The 16,920-nt window shown below is 43.0% G+C and overlaps 1 protein-coding gene across 3 annotated transcripts in view; it reads left to right on the top strand.

Moving 5' to 3' along the window:
• ccdc146 (coiled-coil domain containing 146) overlaps nt 1-16,920 on the top strand; it is a 161,697-nt gene that overhangs the window by 137,669 nt on the left and 7,108 nt on the right. For all 3 annotated transcript variants that reach the window (XM_086010422.1, XM_086010420.1, XM_086010421.1), the window contains 2 exons: nt 5,028-5,156; nt 7,327-7,464. In XM_086010422.1, the coding sequence (XP_085866548.1) occupies nt 5,028-5,156; nt 7,327-7,464 (267 nt within the window). The remainder of the gene's footprint in view (nt 1-5,027; nt 5,157-7,326; nt 7,465-16,920) is intronic.

Here is a 16,920-nt window from a genome sequence, read left to right as displayed (position 1 = left end):
ACCAATCAAAAGATCTGCTGAATTCAAAACAGCGGTGGGGTTTGGGGTTCGCTCTTTGTGCTCTCTGGAGCCTGCCGTCATCACGTGGTCTCGGGGTGCTGCAAGGGCGTTGTCCAGGTACAAGTACCCCAAAGTTAAAGTCTCTGCTTGGGTACTTTACCTCGCAGGGATGATGGTTCCTCTTCCTCGGCCGGCAGTTGGAGTTTGCATGAAGATAGTCGCAGGTCAGCTGGACTGAAGGCCCGATTATTCGAAGCTTTTCTTCAATCGTCTTTCCATTCGTCTTCTTCACCACCTTGCCTCATCGTGTCCCGCCTCGCCTGGCCTGGTTTGTCCGTGTCCGCCTGGCGCAATGCCGGGCGTCCCTGATGGAATGGGGAAGGCACAGGCAGTGGCCGGGTGGTAAGCGCGGGACGGGGGAAGAGCAGTAAACACGAGGGCGAGGGGCCGGAGCAGGAGCCGGGAGCAAGGGCAGAGAGCAGAGAGAGAAGGTTGCTAGTGGGCCTACAATTATACTCCTTCGGATGGCCCTTATCTGCGCGCCAAATCAGGTTAATTCTTTGTCCCAATCTTGGCGGGCTATTTTAAATAACGGTAGCAATCTACACTAACTGGTTTAGACGGCTGGTAATCGCATCTACTGGCCTGATAATTGACTTGTTTTGTTATTAATACATCTTAATGGGCCTATCCAGCCTCGTTGGCTTCCTTAAGCTGTTCCCGATTATTTATGCAAACTGCATGATGGCCTTAACTATAGGCCTAACTGGGTTTTGATCTGTCTCCGATTTGGTCTAATACATAATTCAAAGTCCTGTCTGGTTTTCAAAAATGCAAAGTCTCTTCACAGAAACTGCAGCTTTGGTTTCGATTTCTCCACAAGCTGCCTGTGCCGCAGAGTCCAAGTTATTAAAATCTCACAGGCTTTCTGACACGAGGCGCGGACATCATCTTGGGTACCCTTTTTAATAAAATGTCCACGCAGGGTCCCTTTTGTTAAAATAACCTTTGGGGAAATGTAGAAATTTTGCAAATCTTACAAAGGAAGAGGTGAGTGTGCCTGGAATAAGAAAAAGGTGTTGCAGTGTGCTGAAGAATGTGATGGAGGGGAGCACATTGAGCCGTGGTTGAAAGGAGTACGTCAGTGAATTAGCACTACAAACCCTATCTCTGAGTCACACTCAGTGTTGGACCATGGGAGTGCTGAATTTACCTGACATTGACAGTCAAGTAAGTGAAAATTCAGCATGCAGCTAAGTTATATTGTAAGCTTCTTTTGTAGGGTCACCTTTCTAAATGCAAATGCAACAAAAAAAAAATCCAGTTTTAAGTCGCAATAATAAATTGTGCCTTACTGCAGAGTGGGCACGCTTGTTGTAGCTCTGAAAGAGTTTGTTTGTCTGAAAGAGTTTGAGAGCATGCAGCCTTAGTCACGGTGTCACAGGTTCAGAAGAGATTAAGTGGCACGCATACTTTACTGATTACTCTGCAGAAGGAAAAAACTAGCGAACCTTATCTTGGCAGGCTTCTTCGGGCTATTAAACAGTTTTCTCATCTGCTCCCTTGACCTTATGATTTACTGCTATATCCAAGGGCCTCCTCCCAAATTGAGTACGTATCTCTGGAGAAGTTCCCCTGGAAACCCAAACAGGACAACCCTTTTTTTTTTAAAATTTGTGTGGGACAAAATATATTTTTGAATGTAGCCGATTTCACAATTGATTGCATGTTTCTCTACTGTTGTACTTGGAAAGCCCCTTAAAATACAGATGGCACCCAGACTGTCACTTGTGATGAAAGAACCAGCTTTTCCCCACACATGGTCAGAATTTTTCAATATATTTCTTTGTCACGTCTGTTTTTCCAGAATTGAGAGAGAAATAAATGTTTGCCTTGTTTTTTTCCCTGAAGATAAAACATATTGACGCTGAAATTCCAACAGAATAATGGTGCCATTGAAACTAAGGTGGGTCTTCCACCCACCATAACGCCGTAGTCTTGACGCTGCAATTTAAGATGGGGTCAAGTAATTAGAATATGGAGAAGCGTGCAAAGTGTGTAACTTCAGCCTGCAACACCTCAGATACACTGGGGCAATGGTAGAAAATAATGAAGGAGCTGGAGCTAGGCCCCTGAATGGCTGGCATGGGGTGGGGTAGTGGGGGCATAAAATAGAGATGGGAAAGACCTGTGCATCATCAAAATATAAAACCTACTACTGCTTAAAGAGGAAATGACAGCATGGGAGAAAGCAGGCATCCTGGCAGAGAAGGATGACAGCCATATTGAGGAAACAAGCAGCAAATCTAAGGGAGTCTGACCTACAAGCCCTCCTTAAATATGGTGTGGAGAGAGGGGCTGTTTGGAGTCAGGGACAGGAAACCTGCCAAAAATGTGGCATGCACTTTGTGGCAGGATGTGACTGTAGCAGTGCTTACTGCTTCCTTGACCGTGTTGCAAGAAGTTCAATTACATCACCAGAGTGGCCAAGATAAGCCCCTGACCTTTCCTAGCAGTCTCTTTATATGTGTAGCACTCCTCCTTTCATTACCCACTTGGTGCTCTAGGATTGTACTCTGAACCTTCGATCCCTTCTCCCGTTCTGTTTCACTTACTACCTTCAAATTCTACCTTCCCTCTTGGTGTGCCATGCATGATCAAGCCTCTCTAACTGACCATTCACAATCCTTGATTTTTTGCCCCTCAAATATCCTGATGTGTCAAACTGTTCTTACAAAATCCCAGCCTTCACCGCAATACCCGTGTCGTCTCCTCTCTTTCCCAGGAGAAGTTGGCCCATAACTGGCAGAATCTCAAGAATAGATTTCTGATCCTAGGTGAGGAGATCCTGGGGAGCCATGTGGGTGAACCTATTGGGGAAGGAGCTGTAGAATGCTATTGGCAGCTGCAGGTTCATCTGGACCACCTGCAGTTTGCCTGTATAATGGTTTGGGTGCACAAACACAGCAGCAAGATACATGAATGGGCACTTCAAAAGCTAGAGGAACTGTCACGGTAGCTGAATAACAGTACGATATCTCTACATTTTCACTTCTTCTAAATAGTCCAACGCAAGTAGCCTTTGAGCAGAAGGAGGAGGAAGAAAGAAGCAAGTGATCTTCCGCCTCTGCCCAACCAGGCGCATCGTCTGCCCACTCACTGTTTGTCACTCACCAGTTCAGAAAAATCCACATGGGGGGGGGGGGGGGGGGTGCAGATAGTTCTGTTGAGGCTTTTTCACTGGGTGAGACACAACACACGAGAGTGCCAGAGAAGTCAGAGGTGAAAGGAGGATCTGACATTGGGAGAGGAGGCTCTGTATCAGACAGTTGCTGACTCCAAAGCCTGAAGATTCAGAACTCTGGGGATCTGTTCTGAAAAAAAGGATGTTGGATGAGCATCACAATCACATGGAGATGCTGAGGACCACAGACAGATCTCAGGGGTCACTGCGGAGTCCTATGTCATTCTCAGTGCCCATATCCAAGATGGATATGACACAATGTAGAGCTACCTGGAGCAAATGGTGCTACCAGGGACATCTGCATCTGTCTCCCCTGACAGAGAAGCTCCAGACCAATCAGTGCATCCAAATTAGATGCTCTTATCACTAGCCGTCAGATTGAGGGACCAGTTGGAGAGAACAATGGCAACCATCTTCTGGGGGATTCAGAGCACCATCTTTCACAGTCTGCAGGATCTAACTACTACTAGCTCTGCCCTCCCACTGATCAGTGGGCATTTAGATCCAGCTATTGCCCAACTCTGTGATGTCGTCCTCTCTCCTGATAAGAGTTCATGTTACTTTTTCAGCCAGCCTCCTCAGGTGCCTGCTCAGGTTGGTGGCATGATACAGAACCAGGCTCCCCATGCACCTGCTGAATAGTCCCACGGCACTATTTGAAGAAATGAAGGGGAGTTCTTTTGGTATCCCTCAACCAACACCACCAGAGACTGATTAACTGGTCATTCGGCTCATTGGTGTTCGCAGAACCTTGTTGTGCATAAATTAGGTGCCTACTAAACAACAGTGACTACAGCCAATTAATTACTTTTGAAGTGTAAAGTACATTGGGACGTCCTGAGGACATGAAATGCATGATTTTCCACTGTGCGTGAAACCCTTCTGGGGGCAAGGAGACTCAGAAAATTTTGTTCAGTGAGTTGGTAAGGAGGAGGTATAAATTTAGGATCAGTAATAAAAGCATAATGGAGGAACTTAATTGATTTTTTTTCAAGTAAAGGACTATTAAAATATGAGATGCATTACTGCTTTTGAAGTCAAATTAATCACGGCACTTAAGAGGGAATTAGGTGAGCACGTGAGTAAAAAGAAAGGGTACAGGGAAAGAGCAAGAAATAGGATTAGAGCAAATAGCTCTGATACAAGCATGATGGGTTAAATGGCTGATTCTTGATTCAGCAGGAAGTAGAGAAATAGAGGCAAAATTTATCACTTCTCTATAAGGGGTAACAATTCCACTCTGTCACTCCTGGGGAGAGGGGGGTGCTTGCCATTAAATTGTGCAGTTCCAAATGATGATTTTCCATCTGTTAACAGATGGAAAATCTTGGGCTAGAAGTGCACAATTTTACGACTTACTCTCCCAGTGCATGACAGGAGTGGTGCAATGAAATCTTTTCACTTGCACATCCACGTCAATAGATACTAATTAGGCAATAAAGAGTCACGTCACTAATATACGTGGTTAGCTGGATGAGCAGATGTATTATTAAAAATCAGACATCAAACAATGACATGATTGCAATAAGCATGATTATAAATCATGAAGGGATGTTTGAAAAATCAAGACTGCTTGATAGGACTTCCATGTACAGGGACACTCTCCAGTGTGTTATGGTTAATGATTGTGTTTGAATTTTCCTAACCTAATTAAGTTAGTGCCAGTTCAAAAATGGGCTGGACATTTTGATCGTTGTCTACTGACCGTTACGTGCTGTATATACTTTGATCTTTTGTTGGTGTCCTAATTTTACAATCTTTTCTCTAACTATTTCCACTGCAGCTTGCACAGTGTCAGGACAAAGTCCAAAGTCTTGAGAAGACCTTAGTGGACCCTTCAAGTGAGAACAGAGCGCGATTATTGGGAGGAGATGATCCATCATTTGATGAACTTAGCAAAAGAGTCGATGAGGTAACAAGCAAGTCCTTGAAGATTATGTCACGCAAGCTGTGGTGCACAAAACATCATCACCTCTTGAACTCATAAAAAATTCTAAATGGGAGCAATTCAAAGCACACACTGTTGGTATGGGAAACGAGGATGAGTTTGTTCAATGCAACAAAAATTTCAAGTGGGTTATATTTACAATCAGATAAACTAAGACCAATTCTGCAATCCTGGAGAAAAGGGTCCTGAGCTTGCATTGTGCACAATCATATTATAGTGTCATCAAGTGTCAAAGATTTATTTCAGACAAAAAAGTAACTGAAAAGGTATAAGAGATAGAACTGTATTGAACTTTGGCACTTTTGGACTGCAATCATCTTTTTCGATCCTGTGCATTCCTATGTAAAAATGGTATGTACCATAAGAAATAATATTGGCATTTACGTTAGAGAGTTATTAATTGTACACTTAATTTATTTAAAAACTAATTTGCCCAAAAATACTAATTGGAATATCCTGCTTGAAACTTTTAAAATAATCACCTAATTAGAAAAGACTGTGCTGAAAGAGCTTTTAGATCTGCAAAACTGCTTTCACAATTATACTGTGGAGCAACTGATAAGTTATGAAAAAGACAGAAATAACACGTTTTCTTATTTTGTCCCTGAATTCTGTCCATACAACATACCCTTCCAATTTGGAAGTTACTGTCAACACTGCCTTAACAGCAGCTGCGAGACTTTCCCACCACTCAGTGAAGAACTAGGCGTTCTGCCCGTCTTCGTAAGGACCATCTTAGATGGGGAAAATAGCATGTTGGAAATCATAGGCACGGACTTGCATCCCAAAGCCCTGTGGTGCGGCATGTTGGAGCGTCAAAGCATTGAACCACCATGTTTTTAAAAGATCTTAAAAAGGCACTTGTACTGTAATTGTGGCATTCTGTAAAAGCTTTTGTACAATGTCTATTTTGCAATTGTATAAACAGCTGAGGTTAAGGTGGATGGATAATTTAATGGTTTGTATTATACTGGAAACAGAATTGCAATGCCCATCGATAGCCTAATCTTGTTAATAAAGTCCAGCTGTTGACTAAAGTATGAAAAAGATCACAAAAGTTATTCTGGCAACTTTAAGCCTGGTCACAAATTACAGATTGCTTATTGAAAACAATGCCAATTTTTTTTTGTATGCTTTCTAAAACATTTTCCCATAGTGTTACATGAATACGGACACCGATGGCATATGTTTGGCAAATGTTATAGCATTATTACTTAGGGAAATGTCTCCGCATGGAGCTGATCACATGAAGAGGATCCAGCTTAGCATACCATGCTGCCAAGACACTCTTCCCCAATTAAGGAAATTGCTCAATCACCAGCTGTCCATTTCCTTTATGTAAAACAAAACTGTAAAAATACAGACAACAAGAATATGTTAACATCCATGTCAACCTACAAAACTACATAGAATTTACAACACTGAAACAGGCCATTCAGCCCAACAGGTCTATGCTGGTGTTTATTCTCCACATTAGTCTCATCCAACCTTACTTCATCTAACCCTATCAACGTATCCTTCTATTCCTTCTCCCTCAAACCTATCTAGCTTCTCCTTAAATGCATCTATGCTATTTGCCTCAACCACTCCATATGGTAGCGACTTCCACATTCTCTCTGAGTAAAGAAGTTTCTTCTGAATTCCTTATTGGGTTTATCAGTGACTATCTTATAGCCCCTAGTTTGGGATTCACCCACAAGGGGAAACATCTCTTCAAATCTACCCTGTCAACCCCCCTCATAATTTTAAAGACCTCTATCAGCTCACCTCTTAGTTTTCTCTTTTCTAGAGAACTGAGGCCCAGACAGTCTTTCCTGATAGTTGTACAATCAGATAAACTAAGACCAATTCTGCAATCCTGGAGAAAAAGGTCCCGAGCTTGCAATGTGCATTCTGGTATTCTCCTTGTAAACCTTTTTTGCACTTTCTCCAGTGTTTGTATATCCTTTTAAACTAGCAAAAGCTGGTCAACAGTGTTAAAAATGCTGATAACTCAAAAACTGCCATTTTGAACTTTAAAATTTTTTTTGGTTACAGGATGCATTTTGCAATATTTATAATTTTTCCTGTTTTATTATTTCGTTTGCTCTTCACAATCATTCGGTTAATTCAACCCTTATCTCCATCACTGCAGTTGGAATTGAAACTGACAGGAAAAGAGGAGCAATTATTGGAAAAGGATCTTATCGCTGAACATGTGACCCGCCTTTCTGAACGAATTAGCGTCAAGTCGATGAATGGGAAACAGGACACACTGACCTTAGCAAAAAAGGTACATTGAAACACTAAACTTGTACAGTGCTAAATCTTGCTCAGAAAAAATAACGCAGCTTTTGAAAATGTTGGTGTGTTTGCAACAGTCATTGTAATAGAAACATAGAAGATAGGAGCAGGAGTAGGCCATTCGGCCCCTCGAGCCTGCTCCGCCATTCAATGAGATCATGGCTGATCATCCAAATTCAGTACCCGGTCCCTGCTTTCTCCCCATACCCCTTGATCCCTTTAGCCTTAAGAAATATATCCAACTCCTTCTTGAATATATTTAATGAATTGGTCTCTACTGCCTTCCGTGGCAGAGAATTCCACAGGTTCACCACTCTCTGGGTGAAGAAATTCCTCCTCATCTCAGTCCTAAATGGCTTACCCCTTATCCTTAGACTATGACCCCTAGTTCTGGACTCCCCGGCCATCGGGAACATCCTTCCTGCATCTAGTCTGTCCAGGCCTGACAGAATTTTATAGGTTTCGATGAGATCCCCTCTCAATCTTCTAAACTCCAGTGAGTACAAGCCCAATCGACCCAATCTCTCCTCATACGTCATGCCTGCCATCCCAGGTATCAGCCTGGTGAATCTTCGCTGCACTCCTTCCATGGCAAGAACATCCTTCCTCAGATAAGGCGACCAAAACTGCACACAATACTCAAGGTGCGGTCTCACTAAGGCCCTGTACAACTGCAGCAAGACATCCTTGTTCCTGTACTCGAACCCTCTTGCTACAAAGGCCAACATACCATTTGCCTTCTTAACCGCCTGCTGCACCTGCATGCTTACCTTCAGCGACTGGTGCACAAGAACACCCAGGTCTCTTTGCACTTCCCCTTCTCCCAATCTATTGCCATGCAAATAATAATCTGCCTTCCTGTTTTTGCCACCAAAGTGGATAACCTCACATTTATCCACATTATAGTGCATTTGCCATGTTTCTGCCCAATCACCCAACCTGTCCAAATCGTACTGGAGTTTCATGACATCCTCCTCACAGCATACCCTCCCACCCAGCTTTGTGTCGTCTGCAAATTTGGAGATACTACATCCAATTCCCTCGTCCAGATCATTAATATATATTGTGAACAGCTGGGGTCCTAGGACCGATCCTTGCGGTACCCCACGAGTCACTGCCTGCCACTCGGAAAACGACCCGTTTATTCCAACTCTTTGCTTTCTATCTGCCAACCAGTTCTCTATCCAAGTCAATACCTTGCCCCCAATCCCATGTGCCTTAATTTTACAAGCTAATCTCTTATGCGGGACCTTATCGAAAGCTTTCTGAAAGTCCAAATACACCATATCCACTGGTTCGCCCTTATCTATTTTACCAGTTACATCCTCAAAAAATTCCAGTAGATTAGTCAAGCACAATTTACCTTTTGTAAATCCATGTTGACTTTGTCCGATCCTGTCACTGCTTTCCAAGTGCTGTGCTATTACATCTTTTATAATGGACTCTAGCATTTTCCCCACTACTGATGTCAGGCTTACTGGTCTATAATTCCCCGCTTTTTCTCTACCACCTTTTTTGAATAGTGGGGTAACATTAGCTACCCTCCAATCCATGGGTACTGTTCCAGAGTCTATCGAGTTCTGGAAGATGACCAGCAATGCATCTACTATTTCCAGGGCCACTTCCTTAAGTACCCTAGGATGTAGATTATCAGGCCCTGGGGATTTATCGGCCTTCAATCCCGTCAACTTCCCCAACACCATTTCCCTACAAATACTGATTTCTTTCAGTTCCTCCCCCTCATTAGTCCCTATGTTCCCCGACATCTCTGGGAGGTTATTTGTGTCCTCTTTTGTGAAGACAGAACCAAAATATGTATTTAATTGTTCTGCCATTTCTTTGTTCCCCATTATAAATTCCCCTGATTCTGACTGCAAGGGACCTACGCTTGACTGCACTAATCTTTTTCTCTTCACATATCTATAAAAGCTTTTAGTCAGTTTTTATGTTTCCTGCAAGCTTACTTTCATAATCTATTTTCCCCCTCTTAATTAATCCCTTTGTCCTCCTTTGCTGAATCCTAAACTGCTCCCAATCCTCAGGTTTGCTGCTTTTTTTGGCCAATTTATATGCCCTCTCTTTGGATCTTATGTTATCCCTAATTTCCCTTGTTAGCTACGGTTGAGTCATCTTGGTGAGCATTTTGCGGCTACTTATCAATCATGTTGGTTACATTAAGAATTTTACAATTAAATATCACTATTTTGGCACTATCTTGTAATATGCATATTTTTATGGGAATCAAAGTTTATGAACTATATTAATCACTGTCCTTACATCTACAGAGTTCAAATGTAGCTGAGACTGGTGGGATGCAAGCCTCCTCTAGCATCTGGCTATAAGGATCCTAAATTAAATGAATAGTCTCAATCAAGCCAAAAACTGTGCTTAATTTAGCAACAATTGGCATTCAGTTAGCAAGCTCAGAGATGATATAGGATGCCTGGTGTGAAAATATAAAAATGTCATAATGGTGCAGCGTTCTGCATCTAGCCATACTATAACTCACTGAAAGAGTATTTAATGCGAACACTGGGTGCCTGAAATGGAAAGTGTTCCATCACCCAACGCCCATAGGACTCAATTTGATGAGCACCAAATTGGCACAGAAGGTTTTTTAAAGGCAGAAAAAACAACACAACAGTGGCATTTGTGTACCAGTGTACTGAAATGTTTGGTAGTTACCACCCATGATTCATCACCGTGGTTTTCAATCTTAGAAAAACAGATTTTTAAAAACTGCCATCTGAACTCTTGCTAAAACCAAACCACATGCTAATTGGCATAGGGAGAAACAGATCTAGAAAGTGAATGCATGGCTGAAAGAGTGGTGTCAGAAGGAGGGATTCCAGTTCATGGGACACTGGCACCAGTACTAGGATTGGAAGGAGCTATACAGGCTGCGCCTGAACCAGGCTAGGACCCAGGCCCGACCAGAAAAGATAAATAGCACTGTGGATACAATAGTACCCCAAAGTTAAGGGGGGGAAAAAGGGATGAGAGCAAAGGTCACCATACAAAATAGAACAGAAAAGGTTATAGGAAGTAATAAAATGCCTGATTAAAATAAAACAGCAGTAATAAAAAATAAGAACATATTAAATTGCCTGTACAGCAGAGCATCAGCAACAAAACGGGCATTTGGAGCCAATAATTAGAAATGAGGATATAGATGTACAGGAAACTTTCTGGTATCCGGCACTGACGGGACCGAGCTGGTGCCGGTCGATCAAAACTGCCGTAGAAACCAGCGCTAATGTTAAAACATACGGAGCTTCTGAGCTCCGTGTGAAGCAACAAACCCTACAGCTTCAAAACAGTCAGCTGCAGCTTGCAAGCGTCTCTGTAGCTAAGCAACAGCTTCAGCTAGACCTTGCAGAGCCACGACTGCAGAAAAAAAGCAACGAAAAGAAAAAAAACTTATCTGAACCGACTCCTGAATTTTGCCGGTGGATAGAGCTTTCCGGACATTTAACCTCCGGATAACCGAAAGTTTCCTGTAATAGGAATAGTGGAAACATGGCTGCAGACAGGACAGGATCGCCAGTTAAATATTTCAGTCTATAATGTATTTAGTAATGATAGGGAAGGATTCGTGGGGTAGCTGTGTTGACTAGATGTAACATGATGGCAGTAGCAAGAAAGGACATTTTTAACAGAGATAAAAACTGAATCCATATGGATTGAGATTAAGGATAGCAAGGGATCGGTCACACTATTAGGGGTAGAGTACAGAGCACCATATAGTGGAAAGGAATTGGAGAGAAATATGTAGCCAAATATCGAAAATGAATAAAAATTATGGGGGGTTTCAACCACCCCCAAATATACTGGCAGGGAGAGGGAGTGAAAAGGGAGGAGCTGGTGTTTTTACAGTGTGTACAAGACTCCTTTCTAAGCTAATATGTAAAAAAAAGGGAGGAAGCAATGCTAGACCTAGTAATGGGAAATGAACTGGAACAGATAGAAGTATGCGTGGGAGAACACCTAGGGAGTAGTGACACAGTATAATAAGGTTTAAGATAATGATTGAGAAAGATATAGCTAGTGCAAAGTAATAGATTGGAAAAAAGCCAACTATGAAGATGGAGCTAAGGAAGGTAAACTGAAGAAAAATGTTGACAAAGAAGTAGAACAACAATGGCCAACATTTAAAGGAGAGATCAATAGAATTCAAAAGAAACATATTCCACTAAAAAATAAGAACAAGTTAGCCAAGAATGGATAAATAAAGCGGTGAAGATAAAGAATATAAGTACATAAGAAATAGGAGCAGGAGGCGGCCATTCGGCCCACTCCACCATTCAGTAAGATCATGGCTGATCTTTTACCTCAGTTCCATCTTCCCGCACTATCCCCATATCCCTTGATTCCCATAATATCCAAAAATCTATCGATCTCTGTCTTGAATATACTCAACGGCTGAGCATCCATAGCCTTCTGGGATTGAGAATTCCAAAGATTCACAACCCTTTGAGTGAAGAAATTTCTCCTCATCTCAGTCCTAAATGGATGACCCCTTATTCTGAAATTGTGACCCCTAGTTCTAGATTCCCCAGCCAGGGGAAACATCCTCCCAGCATCTACCCTGTCAAGCCCTGTAAGAATTTTATATGTTTCAATGCGATCACCTCTCATTCTTCTAAATTCTAGGGATTGGCCTAGTCTCCTCAATCTCTCCTCATAGGACAATCCCCCCATCCCAGGAATCAGTCTGGTGAACCTTCAATGCACTCCCTCTAAAGTATATCCTCCCTTAGGTAAGGAAACCAAAACTGTACACAGTACTCCAGGTCTGATCTCACAAAACTAAATCAATGGTGAACCCGAGAATGTTGATGGTGGGGGATTCGACAATGGTAATGCCATTGAATGTGAAGGGGAGGTGGTTAGTCTCTCTTGTTGGAGATAGTCATTAAATTCTTGTGTGGTGTAAATATTACTTGTCATTTATCAGCCCAAACTTGTATGTTGTCCAGGTCTTGCTACATGCATGCATGGACTGCTTCATTATCTGAGGGTTATTATTTATATGGAACTGTAGGAACGGAAGTTCCTATCCAAATAACGAATTCCAACGCAGATAAACGAAGTAATCAACTTTTAATAAACTCAATACTTTAACTTTTAAACTACAGGAGCAAAGGTCAGCAGGTCTGTTAAGGTCTCCAGCCTTTCTCAGACTGCCTTTAAATACTGGAACCTGACGTCATCACGTTTTCTGCGCCAACTGGGGGTCACGTGATTGGCGTCATCACGTGAAAATACAAGAAGCTGCATACAGCTTAAAGGTGCAGTCCACAACTGCACTACAGAGTGTTTAAAGGAATTATTACAGGTTGTTCAGTGTCTCTTGGTGGTTCTGCCACAGGCGCCCCCCCAGAATTCTCTTTAACAGACAGCATCAAACGTGCAGGAGGTTTAATTATTCTGCCCGAACGACTGCGAACTTCAGACGCTGGATCGATAGCAGATGGACCAACATTTGGCTGTGTCTGAAGAGGTACATCTGGGGTGGAGGAAACCGTAGCAGAAGGTGTAGATGAGGATGAAGCCGAAGCAGGCAATTTAATAGTAGGCCGCTTCAGGATTGGTCTAGTAGCCAATGGCGGTCGTCCACGGCGAGGCGGCTGAGCAACAACCACCGGTTCACTCCGATCCAGATGGGCTGGTTTAAGTCGGTCGATGGAGATGGTATCCGATTTACCTCCTATTTCGATCGTAAAATATTTCTCTCCCGTTGCAATAACCCGAAACGGTCCCTCATAAGGTGGTCTGAGTGTATCTCCATGAGCATCCCGCCGAATAAAAACATAATCGGAACTCATAAGTTCTGCCGGTACATGAGGCTGATGTAGATCGTGATGTGAAGTTGGAATAGGCAGAAAATTCTTTGCCGCCTCTTGATGCAGAAGAAGCTGCTGCGCAGGCGACCATGATTCTGTATGTGGAGGGAGGAAATCCCCGGGTACTCGAAGCACCTGACCGTATACTAATTCAGCCGATGAAGCCTGGAGGTCTTCTTTAGGGGCTGTACGGAGGCCTAGCATCACCCAAGGGAGTCTATCCACCCAATTGGAACAACGCAAACTGGCACGGAGGGACGCCTTTAAAGAACGATGAAATCTTTCACATAAGCCATTTGCTTGCGGATGGTAAGCGGTGGTACGATGCAGCTTGGTACCCAAGCCCTGTGCAACTGCATTCCATAATTCTGACGTAAATTGAGGACCACGGTCAGAGGAGATATCAGATAGCACACCAAACCGGGCCACCCACGCTGAAATAAATGCCCTGGATACGTCTGCTGTGGTAGTAGCAACTAAGGGAATCGCCTCTGGCCACCTGGTAGTACGGTCTACTATTGTCAGGAGATGCATAAAACCCCGCGAAATGGGGAGGGGGCCCACCAAGTCCACATGTACATGGTCGAAACGGCGTTCAGGCACTGGAAAGATGGCCCTTGGAGCCTTCACATGACGATGAACCTTTGACTTTTGACAGTCCACGCAATTGTTTGTCCAGTCACGAACATCTAAATGTATCCCCTTCCAAACAAACTTACGGGACATAAGTCGTTGTGAAGCTCGCATCCCCGGGTGTGATAAGCCATGTATAATATTAAATATCTTCTTACGCCATTCGCCTGGCACAATTGGTCGGGGCACTCCCATGGATATGTCACACAACAGCGTGGTTCCTGCTGATTGGAACATAACATCGGCTACCTGCAAGCTAGAAGGCATGGTCCGATACGCCTGAACTTCAGGGTCCGTCTGTTGTTCTTTCGCCAACCCGACGTAATCAATTCCCAGGTGAATTGTCTGGACTGGGGCACGTGACAGGCAATCAGCCACAAGATTATCTTTGCCAGACACGTGTCGCAAATCCGTTGTAAATTCAGATATGAATGTGAGAGGACGCTGTTGTCGGGCTGACCACGGCTCCGCCGTTTTGGCCATTGCAAAAGTAAGTGGTTTATGGTCCACAAATGCTGTAAAAGGACATCCTTCTAACAGAAAACGAAAATGCCGGATGGCCAAAAACAAGGCCAGCAACTCTCTATCAAAAGTACTATATTTTCGTTCATTTTTACGTAATTGGCGGCTAAAAAAGGCCAATGGCTGCCACGTACCATCCACCCATTGTTCCTGCACTGCCCCGATGGCGTAATCGGAGGCGTCGGTAGTGAGGGCGATGGTTGCGCCCGGAAGTGGGTGTGCAAGCATAGTTGCAGCTGCCAATGCCGCCTTGATTAGACCCCACTTGGAGTACTGTGTGCAGTTCAGGTCTCCATACTACAGGAAGGATATTGTAGAACTGGAGAAAGTGCAGAAAAGATTTACAACGATGTTACCAGAATTGAGAGGATACAACTATCAGGATAGATTGAGCAGACGGAGGCTTTTTCCTCTGGAAAAGAGACTTGGAGGAGACCCAATACATGTCTTTAAAATTGCTAAGGGGTTTGATAGAGTGGATGTGGAGAAACTATTTCCACTTGTAGGCGAGTCCACAACAAAGGGGCACTAAAAGTGAAGAATTTAGGAGGAATTTCTTTACACGGAGTGGTGAGAACATGGAACTCAGTGCCTCGTGGCATGGTTGAGGCAGATAGCTTTGATGCATTTAAAAGAAGGCTTAATGCACACATGGGGGAAAAGGGAATAGATGGATTTGGAGATAGGGTTGGAAAAGGTAATTGGAGTGGGAGGAAGCTCGTGTGGAATATAAATACCAGCATAGGCCAGTTGGGCTGAATGGCCTGTTTCTGTGCTGGGTCCTGTGCAATTCTATATAATTCTATAAGATTACTATTTTGAAGTCATTAAAAGTATCTGTTGCTTTTAAAGAATACATTTTTCCAGCTACACAAAATGGAGGCCACAGTGCATTATGGAATTTATTTTTCCATGAATTCCTTATCAGGGCTTTTGTTATGACATATAGTAATCTTGTGGTTAAAATTTGTTGCCTTTTTGAAACTATCTAGCCTGCACAGCTTAAACCCGGGTTCCCCAGGATGTAAACTGTGCATGGGTGACAAACAAAACTTTGCAATAGAAATTCTGTATTACTTGGAGGTGAATCATAGAATGATACAGCACAGAAGGTCATTCAGCCCACCGTGCCTGTGCCGGCTCTTTGAAAGAGCTTTCCAATTAGTCCCACTTCCCTGCTCTTTCCCCATAGCCCTGCAATTTTTTCCACTTCAAGTATTTATCCAATTCCCTTTTTAAAGTTATTATTGAATCTGCTTCCACCACCCTTTCAGGTAGTGCATTTCAGAGCTTAACTCGCATCGTAAAAAACATTTTTTCTTAAGTTGCCTCTGGTTCTTTTGCCAGTTACCTTAAATCTGTGTCCTCTGGTTACCGACCCTTTTGCCACTGTAAACAGTTTCTCCTTATTTACTCTATCAAAACCCTTCATGATTTTGAACTTCTCAATCAAATTTCCCCTTAACCTTCTCCGCTCAGAGGAGAACAACCCCAGTTTCTCTAGTCTCTCCTCGTAACTGAAGTCTTTCATCCCTGGTTCCTTCTCAAAGGCCTTGACATCTTCCTAAAATGTGGTGCCTATAACTGGCCACAATACTCCAGCTGGGACCTAACCAGTGTTTTATAAAGGTTTAGCATAACATACTCACTTTTCTACTTTATGCCTCTATTTATAAAGCCAAGGATCCTGTATGCCTTTTTAACAGTCTTCTCAATGTGTTCTGTCACCTTCAAAGACTTGTGTATGTACACCTCCAGATCTCTCTGTTCCTGCATCCCCATTAAAATTATATTAAAGTTTATATTGTCTCTCATCATTCTTCCTACCAATCACTTCACACTTCTGTTAAATTTCATCTGCCATGTGTCTGCCCATTTCACCAGTCTGTCTCTGTCCTCCTGAAGCCTATTACTATACTCTTCATTGTTTACTACATTTCCAAGTTACATGTGATTTGCAAAATTTAAAATATTGCCCTGTATACCCAAGTCCAGGTCATTAATATATATCAAAAGGAGCAGTGGTCCTAATACCAACTCCTGGGGAACACCATTGCACACTTCCCTCCAGTCTGAAAAACAACCGTTCACCGCTACTCTTTACTTTCTGTCCCTTAGCCAGTTTTGTATCCACAGAACCACTGTCCCTTTAATCCCATGGGCTTCAATTTTGCTAACAAGTCTATTATGTGGTACTTTATCAAACGTCATTTGAAAGTCCACATAAACAGCATCAACTGCACGACTCTCATCAACCCTCTCCGTTACTTCATCCAAGAACTCAATCAAGTTAGTCAACCGCGATTTGCCATTCTGGCTTTAATTTATTAACCCATATTTTTCCAAGTGCCAATTAATTTTGTACCGGATTAATGTCACCAAAAGTTTCCCCATCAGCAACTTTATGCGGACTAGCCTGTAGTTGCCGGGTTTATCCCTCTCCC

Source organism: Somniosus microcephalus, chromosome 17 (assembly GCF_052327205.1).
Source record: "Somniosus microcephalus isolate GS21.2 chromosome 17, FLI_Smic_1.0, whole genome shotgun sequence".
Classification (NCBI taxonomy): Eukaryota; Metazoa; Chordata; class Chondrichthyes; order Squaliformes; family Somniosidae; genus Somniosus; species Somniosus microcephalus.
The sequence above is the reverse complement of the archived record's forward strand: the minus strand, read 5'-3'. Positions and strand labels throughout refer to the sequence as shown.